This window comes from Bos taurus, chromosome 6, assembly GCF_002263795.3.
Source record: "Bos taurus isolate L1 Dominette 01449 registration number 42190680 breed Hereford chromosome 6, ARS-UCD2.0, whole genome shotgun sequence".
NCBI classification, from domain to species: Eukaryota; Metazoa; Chordata; class Mammalia; order Artiodactyla; family Bovidae; genus Bos; species Bos taurus.
In genome coordinates, this window is record NC_037333.1 from 77,452,063 (window position 1) to 77,468,443 (window position 16,381).

General features: G+C 36.0%; 1 protein-coding gene across 17 annotated transcripts in view; it reads left to right on the top strand.

The window, feature by feature from the left end:
* ADGRL3 (adhesion G protein-coupled receptor L3) overlaps positions 1–16,381 on the top strand; it is a 936,136-nt gene that overhangs the window by 735,752 nt on the left and 184,003 nt on the right. For 11 of the 17 annotated variants that reach the window (XM_059887348.1, XM_059887344.1, XM_059887332.1 and 8 more), the window contains 2 exon segments: positions 11,758–12,060; positions 14,339–14,442. In XM_059887348.1, coding sequence (XP_059743331.1) covers positions 11,758–12,060; positions 14,339–14,442 — 407 coding nt within the window. 17 annotated transcript variants of the gene reach the window in all.

The following is a 16,381-nucleotide window of genomic DNA, read 5'->3' on the forward strand; positions in this document are numbered from 1 at the left end:
TGAAAAGCATAATCTGTATTTTTGAAAGCCATCCAATTTCCTTTATTTACAGACTTTGACTCATTTCACAAATTGAAAAGCAACCATCCAGCCATTTCATGTTTAGATTAATATATGTTTAAAATATTCTAAAACCATTATCAGCATGCAGTAGCCCTCTCATTGAATAAGTATAGGTAAGAGGTAAATGAAGAAATTCCTGCAAATCAATGGTTCTCAAATGGAGGTGATTTTGCCAAAAAGGTTATTTGGCTGTCTCTAAAAAAAGACTCTGAAGCTAAGAGGGATTGAGGGCAGGAGGAGAAGGGGATGACAGAGGATGAGATGGCTGGATGGCATCACCGACTAGATGGACGTGAGTTTGAGTGAACTCCGGGAATTGGTGATGGACGGGGAGGCCTGGTGTGCTGCAGTTCATGGGGTTGCAAAGAGTCGGACCCGACTGAGCGACTGAACTGAACTGGAAGTTATGTTTGATGGTCACAACTAAGAGCAGTGAGTACTACTGGCATCTAGTGCATGAAGTCCAAGTCCAAGGATGTTGTTAAAACCCTAACATGCACAGGACAAACCCCACTCCCTAAGACACACACACAAACCCACACACACACCAAAGTGTCAGTAGTATCACTGTTGGGAATTCTTGTTCTCAATAAAGTTGTGGAACCAAATCATACCTTAAATTTTAAATTCTAAATCACATACAACTGTGACAACAGTTAGAACTTTTGTTATCTACTGGTATATAACAAGGTATCTACAGGGGCTCTTCCCGACTCAGGGACGGAACCCAGGTCTCCTGGGTTCGCAGGCAGATTCTTTACTGCTGAGCCACCAGGGAAGCTCCACAAATAACTATAGTTCTTTCTGTTTACTGTTTGATCTATTAGCTATACTATAAAAGACATATTCTATGGTACTTAATACATATGTGATGACTGATAAAATTGCATTTTGATAGATATCAAGTATATTTTTCACATTCATAGAATTCAGAGTTTCTATTTTATAGAAAATATACTCATAATGCGTAATTTTGGGGACATGAAAATTATATAGTCAAATAGAATTTTCTGTTTCTTTCAAATAACTTCATTGGACATTTGAGCCATTTGCATATCTTACATGGATTTCACACATACACAAAATGTTTATTAAGCACCTATTATCTAACAGGAACTGGGTACTAGGTGTGCAATATTTCATTCTCATTCGTAAGTCTATCTTACCCATTTTTTAAAAAAGGGAACGAATACTTTTCCTGGTTTAGAGGTTTGCCCAAAGTTTCAAAGCTAGAAAGTGCAACAGCTGGTACTCATATGCAAACGTCCTTTCATGTGGTTCTTCCTAACTGGTGGTGTTAAAAAAAAAAAAACACTCTGAGATGAATGAAATCTTGAACTCTCAGTCTAAATTAATGTCCTAAAATAATAAACATACACTGAATACAATTATGAGTCATCTAAAAATGATCATTTCTTTCACTCTTCCTCCTTTTCTGATTGCAATCATTACAAATCACAGCTATCATTATGATTAGGGATTTAGCGAAATGAAGTGGGATATGAAAGGGAAAAAATAGTTAAGACTGAGAAGAGTATGTTCCAGAAAGAAACATTTGGATCACTGAAGTTGACAGGGAGCCTTTTTGGGACAGGAAGTAAATCCAGGATTATTAGAAGGGAGAGAACAAGGGCAGGGTGGCTTCAGTGATGCTTAAGAAGTAGGCAGGATGAGGATTAGAGGCCTTTTAAAATCATGTTTAAGCATGTCAAATTTATAATAATATCAGTTGGGAGCTTTTAAAGGCAACAACATTATATTTGCATTTTTCAGAAATCACTCAGGTAAAAGGTGAAAGATTGCAGGTATTTTCGTGATGACTTAACTATTGATAACTGCAACTACCTGGGTGGACCTGATGGGGAATACATGTATACCTGTGGCGGATTCATTTTGATATTTGGCAAAACTAATACAATTACGTAAAGTTTAAAAATAAAATAAAATTTAAAAAAAATAAAGAAAAAAAGTAGTCTCAAAAGTTTCATGCTTATGATTCTACTTACATATCATTCTTGAAAGGTTGAAAGTATAAAGATGCAGAATAGTTAAGAGGTTGCTAGGAAATAGGGATGAGAGGGGAGTGTATAGGTATGAATACAGATAGAACATTCCTGTATCATTCAGGTGTAGACAAACATGTCTACATGAGATACAATCATGCTGAACTATATGCAGATGTGCATAAATGAGTGCAGGTGAAGAACAGTGAAAATTAAACAGTTCTGTACCAATGCCCATTTCCTGGCTTTGACATTATACTGTGGTTACATAAGGATTCACCATTGGAGGGAAGATAAAGGAAGGGACTCTTTGTACTATTTTTTGCAACTTCCTATGAGTCTATGCTTATTTCAAAATAAAAAAGAGTTCTAAAAGGCTATCATAATAGAATAGGCTTAGGTTAGAATGGAATGATAGTAAAGAACAAGAAAGGCAATGTCCTCTAGGCTCAATGACAATCACATTTGCGAGTCCCAATGTTAAGATTTTGTAATGAATCAAAGCAGTTGATGCTAGAGTGCTTTTATTGAACAAATACTAATTGAACAGCCTCTCTGTGTCCCAGGCTGTTGCAGGCACTGAGAATCATTGTTGGGCAAAACAGCAAGAGCCTGTCTTTAATGGGGCTTTTGGGCTATCAGGTGTCTAAAACATGCCTGCAGAGTGTTACAAAATTTTGGCACTCTCCTATATAAAGACCAGGCTGTGCTTCTAAGAGATCAAGCTACTGATTGAATTTTATTATGATTTGTGGACTCCTAAATTATGTGGGCCATCTGTAATTTTGATTTTACAGTAGTTTGATCTTATTCATATCATATATTTGAATATTGATTTAAAATATTGATTTCCTTTTTCTCTCCACTTTGAAACTAAAATCCCTCCGATTTTACTTTTAAAGCTAATTATTGAATTTAACTTTATTGGGATAAAATGATTTGTTATACCCTGTATGCTCCCAAATTTCATGTTCTGAAATACCACAGAGCAGACAAATAATTTTGAAGAAATATTTTCTCCTTATTTAAATTATTCTTACTTAAAAAATATATATATATTTCCCATTGGAGTGCAAGTAACAATATCCTATATCTTTTCTAAAGCTGGTTTGGATAAACTAGGTAGTAGATTACTAGTGGGGTTTTAAATGTCCTTCAGAGCTTGAGGTGAAAAAGATAAACTTTATGACTATACTTCAGGCTGGTCTAATTTCAGTTCTTGTTATATAAATTCAGGAAATAGTTCAACCTTCTAAATTAGGTGGCTGTTTATAACTTTCCTGAAACAGAGTCAGTGGCATGTTAGGATAACCTGAATTTGATTATAATAATGTTACGTTATGTGTGCGCTTAGTCGCTAGTTGTGTCCAACTCTTTGCAACCCCATGGACTGGAACCAACCAGGTTCCTTTGTCCATGGGGATTCTCCAGGCAAAAATTCAGGAGTGGGTTGCCATGCCTTCCTCCAGGGAATCTTCCCAACTCAGGGACTGAACCCAGGTCTCCCACATTGCAGGCAGATTCTTTACCATCTGAGCCACCAAGGAAGCCCAAGAATACTTTAGTGGGTAGCCTATACTTTCTCCAGGGAGTCTTCATGACCCAGGCATCACACCAGGGTCTCCAGCATTGCAGGCAGACTCTTTACCAGATGATCTACCGGGATTGTTGCTGAATATCTATTGTAAGTCTGTATTATTTTTAATAATTTGAACACATTATAACATGTAATATATTGTATGTCCTATATTCAAGTGAATATAGGAATCCACATCTTTAAAGCTTTAATTTTTGCTTTCTGGAGAATTAATTGACCAAATCCACACAGCTAGTAGATGATTATCCAATATTTGAAGTTAAAATGAATGTTCTTTCCAGTACACCTCAGTGTCTTTAAATTTTTTAATATACTGTTTTATGAAGCCTTTGGGTTCTCTTCATAGGCCTCTGAAAATGAACATAATTCTTTTGGAGTTAAAAAAAAAAAACTCAGTATAATCAGTATCCATTTTATTTGCTTGTTTCCCTAGCAATTTAAAATATATGTGAGATGTGCATATGCATGTATTTGTGTGTATGTTTATGCATATGTGTGTGTGTGTATATATATATATGTATATCCATATATTTTAGTAGAGAAACCTCAAAATTATTATTCCAAATTGTAATTTTTTCCTAACAATTTGCTTCTCTGATCCATTTATTACTACCTGTGAAATGCATGACTCCATCTTATTGAAAGAAAAATCACCAGGAGAAAGCAAACTGGGGAGGTTTTTATTATACTATCTGGAATGTGTTCAGTAGGCATGGTTGGCATGATAGTAAAAAGAAAATAAACTATTTGGTATATATTTGAGTGAGGAGAAATTACTAAGTTCCCAACATGAGGACTAGTCAAAACATTTGCCTTAGAGATAAATGTCCTGAATTTTTTTCTTGAATATAAAACAGAAAATACCTTGGCCTAATCATTCAAACACTTAATTCTCTCAAGATAGACAATTTCTATGCAGTATTATTCTTTATAGCATCAGACTTTACTTTCACCACCAGACACATCCACATTATCAGTTATTAGTGAAGTCGCTCAGTCGTGTCCAACTTGTTGCGACCCCATGGACTGTAACCTACTAGGCTCCTCCGTCCGGGGGATTTTCCAGACAAGAGTACTGGAGTGTGTTGCCATTTCCTTCTCCAGGGGATCTTCCCAGCCCAAGGATCGAACCCGGGTATCCCACATTGTAGGTAGACTCTTTATCATCTGAGCCACCAGGGAGTCCCACATCCACAACTGAGTGTCATTTTCACTGCCCTCCACTCTTCCTCAGTAGCGTATTTGGACACATTCTGACCTGGGGGGCTTAACTTCTGGTGTCATATCTTTTTGCCTTTTCATGCTGTTCCTGTTCATGGGGTTCTTATGGCAAGAATAGTGGAGTCCATGGGGTCGCAAAGACTCAGACACGATTTAGCAACTGAACAACAATAAAGACAATTTCTACCCCTTCCTTTATTTTAGAGGAAATTAATGGAATTACCAGTATCTATATAAATATGTAAGTTTCTCAAGAGTCTAGGTCTGTATTTTCTGATACTAATCTTATGGCTTAATATTATGGAAGTAAAAGTTTGAAACTCCTGTAAATTAAATCATACAAAATTTAATCTGGAATGAACAATTAAATTATTTAATACAACTTTATTGAAACCTTAATGTAATGAGATACAGTTACATATATACATATATCTGAACATACTTTCAAAATAAAGCATAGATAATTATTATATTATGCACTCATCATGAATTACTGAGTATTTAATATATGTCAGATAGTATATTTGTATGGAAAAGAGAGTAGAATATCAAATTTCCTTGCATTCAATAAGCTATAGAGTTGAAGAGTTTAAATGTGGTTTTGGAAGGATGAATTACTTTATCAAGTCTGTAATCTATATGCTGATTATTAAGTGACTTAGAAGAATGTTTATGTTTTTACTTGAAATTAAGTATCATTTATATGACGATTATGCAGCTCTCTTTCTTTTTTATAATTTTAATTACCTGAGGAAAATGAAATGTTTAGTGGTCTTATCAGTGTTAGAGAGATGATAGGCACAGTGAAGAGCCAAGATTTGACTGTCTACAACTCATAGTACAATAAGCCTGATTACCCTACCCTATAAACTCCTTGAGGAGAGGGGCCATGTCATATTCAATCTTGTATTCCTATTCCAGCAATGAGTTGGATCTCCCATTTGTGTCACTGTTAGGTTCTTTGGTTAAAAAAAAAAAAAATACTTGAGTTTGTTTAATTGTTGCTTTTAAGAAAGTGCTTAGAATACAATCTAATGACCTTCTTTTTTCCAGACTCTAGACATAAACAGCAAAACAAATAGCTGAGAACTTCAGCCACCTTGAACAAAGGCCTTACATTTTATCAGTTTCTTAGGAACTTGTGCATATATAACAGGGATGACAACATATATATTACTTTAAGCATCTGCAATAGATCAAAGTTTCTAAAATTACATTCTTAAAAAAAAAAAAAAAACTGGAGCTTAAATTATGAGCTCTTCTTCCCTATTCACTTTGAGTGTTTCATTTCCAGAAACAGAATAATTTTCTTTTTCCTGAATTTAACTTCATACTTATAAATAAATCATGTATAACCCATATATTTTGGAACCACTTTGTCTTCATAGGTAAACTACAATTCACAAGTTAATAATAAAACATATGTCACTGCAAATATTAGGTGATAACTTCAGTAACTGGATGTTACTGATGTTACATCATTCAGTAACAATGATGTCAAAACTAGGGAAATAAAATACAATATTGAGGCTGTAAGTAAGGAATTATTCTAAATCCTAATACCAATTCAGCAGCATTACACTCTGAATGTTTTGCTGCTTGATGAGAAATCAGTAAATTCAATTCAGTTGAATTTATTCCCCCAGTTTTTGTGTGTGCATAGTTTTGTAACCAACAAAATGTACTTAATATTCTCATAAATCAAAACTTCTGGAAATTTTACTGTAATGAGAAAATCAACATAATTCTGCTGATTATAACTCAGGAATTCTCAGAAATACGTTCATACTGTTTGAAGTTAATATGTCTATGTGGTCGTTTCAATTTTAAGTAAATAATAGTATTCGAGATGAAGCTGAAGAAGAGTTTACTTGAGAAGGACTAACTCTTCTTTTGTTAAAATAAAGACTCAGGCATTGACTCAATTCCACCAACATTATTGAAGACCTAGTATGTACCAATGAGGAGCATAGTATCCATACTCAAAAGCCATCACCTCTCTTACAGCCCCATGTTCTCGTCTGTATGCATGTGACCCATAGTATTCCAGTCATCTTCATCACCACTGAACCCTCAAATATATGGTCACATAGGAACTTGTTCTCCCTACTTCCATTTCATTTACTCTTGAACACAACAACTGAACTGAACCTAAGTCAGATCATATCTTTCCTCTGCTCAGAACTTACTGTGGCTTCCCACACCAGACAGAGTGAATATTGAAGTCCTCCCCATACCTGTAAAGTCCTATATGCTCAGTCCCTCAACACCTCTGTGCTCTCATCTCATACTGGTTTTCCCTCATGTTGCTCCAGCCACACTGGCCATCTCACTGCATAGAGACTTTTGCAGATGCTTTTCCCTCTACCTGGAAAGCTCCCCCGTTATTCACATCTCTCAGTCTTCCACTTCCTTCAGGTCTTCCTTGTCACCTTAACAGCCAAGCAAAACCTGACACCCTATTAAAAATTGCAATTCCCTCTTCTAACACTTCTGATTATTTTCCCCTGTTTTTCTTTTCTACTTGTCATTAGCACTTTTAAATATTTAATATGCTATATATTCTAATTTCTGTCCTGTTTATCATACTAAAATATGAGCTCTTTGAGGGCAGGAGTTTTTACTTTTTGTTGTTTTTGTTGTTCATATCAGTATCCCAGTGTTTAGAACAGCACGTGGTAAGCAATCAATAATTCTCAGTTGTGTTGAGGAATAAATAACAATATCATGTCCTGTGCTAAGTCACTTCAGTCATGCGTGTCCAACACTTTGCAACCTCATGGACTGTAGCCCACAAGGCTCCTCTGTCCATGGGATTCTCCAGGCAAGAATACTGGAGTGGGTTTCCAGTCCCTTCTCCAGCAATACCATGACTGATAGTAAATGTTTATTAATCTGTTGTTCTCTGTCATTTACTTTGCCAAGTGTGTTGGTAACACTCTTTAATAAATGTAGATCTTTCCCCACAGCATCTACCAATAAAAGGTTGTTTCTTGGGTGCTGGCCACAACATGTATATATCACTAGTTGTACTTACTCTTCCAAAAGCTGGCATTGAGCAGAGCCCTTGTGAAGTCTTACATGGCAGTAAATGGAAGGGAAGGGATGAAGGATCAGAGACAGCTTTGGAAATAGACTTTTATTCTGCTTAAAGTCAAACAGAAAGATATGACCCTGCTTGTAGACATCTCTCTGAAGCACAGCTCTGAGGGAAAAAGTTCTATACTGATCCTTAACATTAGTATTTCTGTATTAAACTAAATGAAGTCCTTACAATGTACTTCATAACAAATTAAACATAAAAATATAATTTTTATCAGTGTTAATGCTTCACAAAAATAATTCAATTTAAATATGATTGTTCTGAGATAAGAATTTTCTTAATGGAGAGTAAAATGCATTGATAAAATATATTTTCCAGCCTATCAACTGTAGATATTCTTAGATGCCCTGCTTGCTGTTTTCCCCATTTATCCATTCCTATCTATTGTGAAGTTTTACAGTGGGGCCCTCCCCTGCTTCCTTGACCTATCCCTGATGGTCATCTACATTGGCTGGGAGCTTATTAACTCTTAGACACAAGGCTAAAAGTTGAGAAAATAATTTTTTCATAACACATTGTAACACATAATCCTGTCATGTTAAATTTGAAAAGGTCTCTTGATGGAGATTGTATCCAATCCAAACTCCACAGAATACATAGGAATTATCAGATGGAAATGAGGGTAGGAATACTGTAGCATATGCAAAGACCCTGGGGCCAAAAGAACAGGACAGCTGGGAAACTACTGGTGATTTCCTATGGTTTAAGAGAAGAAGTAAAGATGAAAAAACATTGTACATGAGCTGAAGGAAGAAACTCCTAAGGGCTATAGGCATGAAGAAAAAGCGATCAGCCTTTGTTTGGAAGGCAGATGGAAAACATTCAAGGATTTTAATCTGGTGAGTCACCTATTCCAGTGTATACCCTAAGAATGCCCCTGGCAAAAGGTAGAGAATGGTTTGGATAGTGAAATTTTAAAGAAAAATAAAGAACATTGATTTTCATTATGTGATGCTATTGCTAAATATAGTTTGGTAGGATACTGTAGTCGCTAAAAATCTGAAATCTGGATCATTTAAATAAAGCATAATGATCATATTAAATCAATGCTAAAAGACAAATACATTCAAATTTGGCAAGTCTGGAATTATAGCAAGCAAAATCTTGTGATAATGTCATTACTCCTTGTGCATTAACCATGTAATTGACACAGTAAGCTGAAGAATCTTCTCACCACACATGTGATGCACATGTAATGGTGCAGCATCTTTATCAGAGCAAACATGATTGCAAACAAATCTCTTCTCTCAGAGCGTTGTATGTTAATTAAAATATCTAACTGAAGAAGGATGTATTTATTCAGAAAGCATTCGTTAGTACCTACATAATTCTCAAGAAGAAAAGGAGGACGGTTGAAAATCAATGACTGAACTAGAAGACAAAGAACTCAAAATGCTTTGCTTGAAACAAAAACTGTAGCTCACTATCAATGAGAAGATTTACAGTTCCTTTCAAAAATTTGTTATTCAAAACGGCTCCTTCAAAAGTCCAAATGAGAGATGGCATTATTGAAATTGGAATCAGAAAAGATAACTTGAAATTGATTTTTAACTATTGCCTTACTACTCCATCAAGCAGTAAGAAGTCAAAAAAGAACTTTTTCCATCAGCTGGAAAAATTTGCACAGAAAATGTGTTAACATCCCAGCAATGACACCACTGACACACATTTTTAAACCTATTGCTTAATATTAATAAAATTATATCACTTAATTTTAACATTAATTAATATCAATACATAATTTTTAAACTTCAAGTTTTTATTATTAAATTTTCTTAATTTTATGTTTTCTTTTTGAAACATCCAGATAATTTTATATGCAAAAAACATATATTAAAATCATTTTTACTGTTGATTATTTTAAGAATTCAGTTTCACTTAGTATTTTAAAATATGTTGCTAAATTTTATATTTGAATTGAATTAAATGCTGGGTCAATAATTTTACTTTATAAATCCTGAATTTGTATTTTGCAAAAGTAGCTAGTGAAATACTACTGTTCACATTTTTTGCTTTTATTAGTAAAATGTTAAAAGACTGCTGTTTTCATTCACTGATGATGATAGGCTGAGCGTAGGTAATGATGACTGGGAAGAAAAAAAAGTTTTTTAATGAGACAGAATCAGCCAGACCTGACAATTTAAGTATATGTGTATAAGGCAAAAGAAGGGAAAAGAGAATACTCTGCTTTCTTGTATGAACTTTGAGTAAATGTAGTTATGAACATTACCATTCCCATAGAGAGAGGAGACACAAGAGAAAAAGGAGGAAGAGAGGAAACAGAAAAATAAGCAAGAAAACAAAATAGCAAATAGCACCTCTGTCCTGTTTTATACCCCAAATGCACTGTGATGGATTTGGCAACTCTGCTGGATTGGCAGAGTCTAGTTGATGGCACAGTAAAGCAGACCATGAATGGCAAACAGAAGGTTCATCACAGGACTCTCTACAGTTTCTTAATCCTGAGATACTTTGAATCTGACTGGAGCCAGTGCCCCTACTGTTTGTTGCCTGTAAGTGAGGCTGAGTAGTTTCTAACCTTACAGTTAGAAAAGCAGTGTATGTATGTGGAGGGCTGGTATATGCTTGTATTCCTATGATGGGAATCTGACTGTATTATACCAGAAAGATGATTCTCTGCAGTGGTTATTTCTATAATATTATTAGGACATTCCTTTGTATACATTATAGATTTAATAACCTGTTAATATCTAGGCTTCACTGTTAGCTCAGATGATAAAGCACCTGCCTGCAATGCAGGAGACCTGAGTTCAATCCCTTGGTGGGAAGATCCTCTGGAGAAAGGAATGGCTACCCACTCCAGTATTCTTGCCTGGAGAATGCAGTGCAGAGTGGAGCCTGACGGGATACAGTCCATGGGGTCACAAAGAGTTGGACGTGATTGAGCAACTAACACTTTCACTTTTCACTTAATATTTCGTCAAATAGCCTAACCACTTTCATTTGGATTTTGGAGTACATTGGGAATAACCACTTTCATTTGGATTTTGGAGTACATTGGGAAAATGCCAATTAAAAAAATCTAGTTAGTAAATAATTTATGAACACACCAATAGGAAACTACTTATGGAGATAGTGAATGACAGGGAAGAATAGCACGCTGCCGTCCATGGGGTCTCAAAAAGTAGGCACGACTTAGTGACTGAACAACAAATATCAAGCTTGAAAGTTCTGATACAATGGGTCAGTTTTTAACAGCATCAGAGTAAAATCACCAAGCTACTCCAATTTGTGTTAAGGAGATTCAGAATTGCTCTTTTACTTTTTAGTTTGTAAGCACTTAAATTTCTGATTTTTTTTTTTTTTTTTTTTTGGTCTCTCCTCTATTTGCAACAGTTTAGAAACTCATGTTACAGTTAATGTGGAAAGAATACTGTTTTCAGTATATAGCTCCCTCCCTATCTATACTGAGTTTGAAAATGGTACAGAGAGGGCTTTAAAATATTTAATCCCCTAATTGTTGAAAAGTCCTGAAGCTTCTTAAAGCTTACTGAAGAGTTGAATTGCACTGTAACTTTGTTTTCTATAATTGAAGTCGAAGAGAACCACAGACAAGACTACATTTAACATTAGTCAAATGACTTGTTTTGATACTCAAGTGGCACTCTCAAATTTTGACATTGGTTTATCTTTCCCATGTTTAAAGCTCCTTGAATCGTCAAATAAAGAAGACTTCTGACATATTAGGATGTCTTTAGGTCCTACTGTGAACCAGCAATGCAGGTGTTTTCTTCTGGATTTTATTTCAGAAATCTCTACCACAGGACCTCTTGGCACGGGAAGTACCACCACCAGTACCACCCTTCGGACCACAACCTGGAGCCCAGGCAGGAGTACCACCCCCTCAGTGTCAGGAAGAAGAAACCGGAGTACCAGCACCCCATCTCCAGCTATCGAGGTGCTTAATGACATTACCACACACGTTCCATCAGCATCGCCCCAAATCCCAGCTCTGGAAGAGAGCTGTGAGGCTGTGGAAGCTCGTGAAATCATGTGGTTTAAGACGCGTCAAGGACAGATGGCGAAGCAGCCATGCCCTGCAGGAACTATAGGTAAGTTTGTCCTGCAAAACTAAGCTAAAGGTGTATTGCTAGTTTGGCTTGCTTTCCTAGCATTTTCTTGTTTATTTGTTGTCGGTGTGGTTTGGGGTTTGTTTGTTTGTTTTTTGTCATGACATATTTTAACATTTGATTACATTCTGGATTCAGCCGAATTACAATTGAAAGCAAAATATTGCCAGAGTTTGAGAATGCACCCTAAAGAAGTCACAGGTGAGAATCTGCTGGTAATATTTATGAGACCAGTAGTTCTCACCCATGCCGTGCAGTTTCTAGGTCAAGTTTCAGTTAAGCTCCAAAGGGACTTCCCTGGTGGCTCAGATGGTAAAGAATCCACCTGCAATCGGAGAGACCTGGGTTCAGTCCCTGGGTTGGGAAGATCCCCTGGAGGAGGGCAGGACAACCCATTCCAGTAGTCTTGCCTGGAGAATCCCATGGACAGAGGAGCCTGGGAGGTTGCAGTCCATGGGGTCACAAAGAGTTGGACAACTGAGCAACTACACACGGCACAGCACAAGTTCCGAAGAGCCAGCTCTTCTACACAAAAGCTCAGAGTTAAATCGCTGGGTTGGTGGGCACTAGTTCTCATGCTTGTTACCATCAAATATATATTACACAAAACTAGGCCGAGGGCTTCTATATTAGATAATCATTGGAACTACATATCATTTAACAAGAGAAAAGATTTAACTATCTTTTATTACCAGTCCTCATAGCCGGCCTTAATAATCAGAGGCTCTTTGTTGTCAGGGATGATGCTGGGAGGAGCCAACCTCCTCTTACCCAGCAACCACTGGAGACATCAATCCTGCATCGTTTTCTGTAGGGAACAGTCAAGAATTGGATAGCTCTTTGCCCTCCACCACCACATCCCCGCCCCCTGCTTTTTTCACGCTTAACAATTCATAATATCCCAAACTCAGAAATAGTTTGATTTCTTATTGTTACATATAAATCATCATAAAATTAATACTTGATACCCTGCATAAAATTTGAATTATTCCATAAAATATGTAAATAAAACAAATAGGCAATAGATGTCATTAGACTAACATTGTTAGGACTCTGTCTCTGGGTTTTATTGATTTGATTACTTCAACAGGTTTGTCTTAACAAAGTTTCAATGTGGACGTGTACTTTTGAATTCCATGGTATATGAAGTGATGGGAAGATCAGAAGATGCATATTGATTTCTATAAAAGTGCACATTTAATTTTTTTCAGCAAAGTGTTTAAAATTATTCTGAAATCGTTCTTCCCGTTATGAAGGTGCACAGTGTTTAGTCCCATTGTTTTCTATGGTATTGGAATCAGAAAACATTTTTAATTTCTCTAGAACTGTCTCCCTAATTTTAGACTCAATTCCTTTATCTCTAAAAGAGAAATAATAATAGCACCAACTTCTTCAGATGTTTGTTGTAGAGCTTAGTGAAGTACTTTTTCTTTGAAAGCAGTTAGCAAACTGTAAAGACCTACAGAAATATGTCGTTATATTTCTGTGAAAATGAAGAAAGATTTAAAGAAAACCTGAAACCCTCCCTCCCAGGTGACTGTGTTATGCTGTGGTCTTACTTTTACCCTTTGTCTGTCCCCTGTGCTGATCCTGTGTTCAGGCCCACACAGTCTTTTCTCACTTGAATTATTGTGATAGCTTCCTCATAGCCCCGCATCACTCCCCGAAATTCATCCTCCATCCTGCTGCCACAGATATCTTTCTAAAACCTAAATCAGCCCATTTGTCTCCTCTGCTTAATGGCCTTCATTGATTTTCCAACACCCACAGATGACAGACAAGGGCGTTTACGATCTGGCTCTGCCAGCCTTTCCAACTCCATTAAATACAACTCCCCTACCCAGCAGACCTCAATTCAAAACACTTGATTCCCAAAGACAGCATATTTTTCCTTTGCCTGGAATGCCCTTACCCACCTTGCAGAGTGATTCCTTTATGACTCAGCTGCTACCTTACATCTGAAAACTCAAGCAATAAGCCCCATGGAGGCTTATTCATTTAATTCATGAAATTATTCCCTGTACCTGGTGTAGTTGTCCGTAAATGCTTTAAAAATACTGAGTGTTTGTTGTGTTATGATTTTCTAATGATAGTTGCTTTGCTTGCCAGGTACTGTAAATGGTACTTTAATAGTCATTACCTCAGTTCAATGATCACAATCTTATCTTTTGCTCATATGTAAAAATATCATGGACATAAAGTCATTATAATGAAGATTGTTTGAATATTTGAAGCAGACCTATTTCTCTCATTATTTTAGGAGTATCAACTTATCTCTGCCTGGCTCCTGATGGAATCTGGGACCCCCAGGGACCAGACCTTAGCAACTGTTCTTCTCCTTGGGTCAACCATATAACACAGAAGGTAAACCATGTGACTGTCAAGGAAGGCTTTGCCAGTTCTAGATCCTCGGTTGTTGAATATAACAGCTAAAAACAAAATAGTCAATATTTGTTTTAATTAATGTGGAAAAATTCTCCCATTTTATTTTAACTCAAGATGTAATGACAGTTCTAATATGCTGTGAGCTAATTCTAGAATTTTTTTGTTCATAAAGGGCAAATCTGTGTATTTCCCCTAAACTGGCATTATGGCTTATAATAGTTTTATTATTAATACAAATTTTATTGTATTGTGAACTACAGATATAAAAGTCCAAGAGGTATTATAAATCAAACAAGCAAAAGCTTCTAGTATTCATACATATGGATTTTCCTGTGGAAATAATAATTACCAAAAGAAAAAAAAAATCTACCTTTGGAATCTTAATCCATTTGATAAATGTTCTGTAACCTATTCATTTATCAGTGTTAAAAGTATACACATGTGTGACAGAATCTTGCAGACTCAAATTTGCAGGGCTTATTTGGTTGCAATATGTTGAACATTTTTATTATTAATGCACTGTGGAGCTTTGAATTGATTTCATTACAAACAGAGACCAGATGTGCATTTATGCCAAAAGGGCTATGGGATGAATCCTTATTATAGCAATTTGTGCAGATTTATGCACTCCTAAAATGGAGAGTCCTTCTATAGCACATTAGCTATGCTGAGGAATTTTTGAAAGAGATTTTTCCTGAGAAATATTACAAGTGATGGCCTCACTAAAAGCCTGTCTGTGCCATTTGCTCTTTTCTCTATTTGTTTTTAACCAGGCTTATCCTCAATAATATACTGTATAATAATCCATAAATATCTACCCAGTAGATCATTTAGCAGATGAGCCGTAACTATCTATTTACCCTAAATCATGGAAGACCAGTGGTTATATTGACTCCAGTTACCCTCTTACATATGCATCTCCATACTTGTTGCTATTCATAATGATGCTTCTCCAATTTCAGTACTGTTCCTGCCACAGTTTTTATGTTCTTTGATTTTATTACAATGTAGCTCAGACCCCAGGGCAAATAACTTACTGGATGTGATCAGATTAAAAGATCAGTAGCATATCACCTTACATTAGCAACTTTTAAAAAATATTCCCTACATACTTAGCCTGGGGGTTAACATTAATTCAGCAATAATTCACCTAGAAAGCTGTGTGTTCATGATAATTCTTGAATATGGTTGGCGTATTTCATTGCAGAAATTACCGGTGACTTTAACTGATAACATTGCTTAATTCTTTCCTTTCCTCTGCAGACCTTCTAATCTTATGACAAAAGACACAGTTCCTTGCAAAGACCAGACAGTTGTTGCCCATTTGATTTAGGGATGGAATGTTTTTATTTTATAACAGATATGTTCCATTCTTTTGGAAGGTTTCTGTATACTCCTATAGCATCTGTAAAAATATATTAAGATTATATAGTTTAGATAGTTGAAATTTATAATGCCTTAGCTAGATTACTTATAAATTTGTAGAACTGTCAAACGTTTAATCCCTGCAAATCGACTTATGTGCTTATTGCCAGGTCAGCGTTGGAGCTGGTATTTAACTGGGTCTACCTTTAACAAGATGTCATGCTTAGCAACAATACCAGCTACACAGTGAATAGATCATGATGGCCTTTATATCCCATACCCACTTAGCTAGTCTCTCTTCACTTGTCTCCACTCTTTTCCTTGGTGTATCCATTATACCTCCAACTATTTATCCCATTCATTAAACATAATGGTAGTTGAACAGGCTACCACAAAACTCCAACATATTTAAATATTGATGTTGTAAACCTCTGAGAGAGAATCTGCATGCACTTCCCATAGTGATTTTTCTCTGTTTTCTCTCCCTCCTTCCCAAAACATCTTCCACAGAATTCATCCTTTTACTCATTTCCTCCCTCAGTACCCAAGTCCC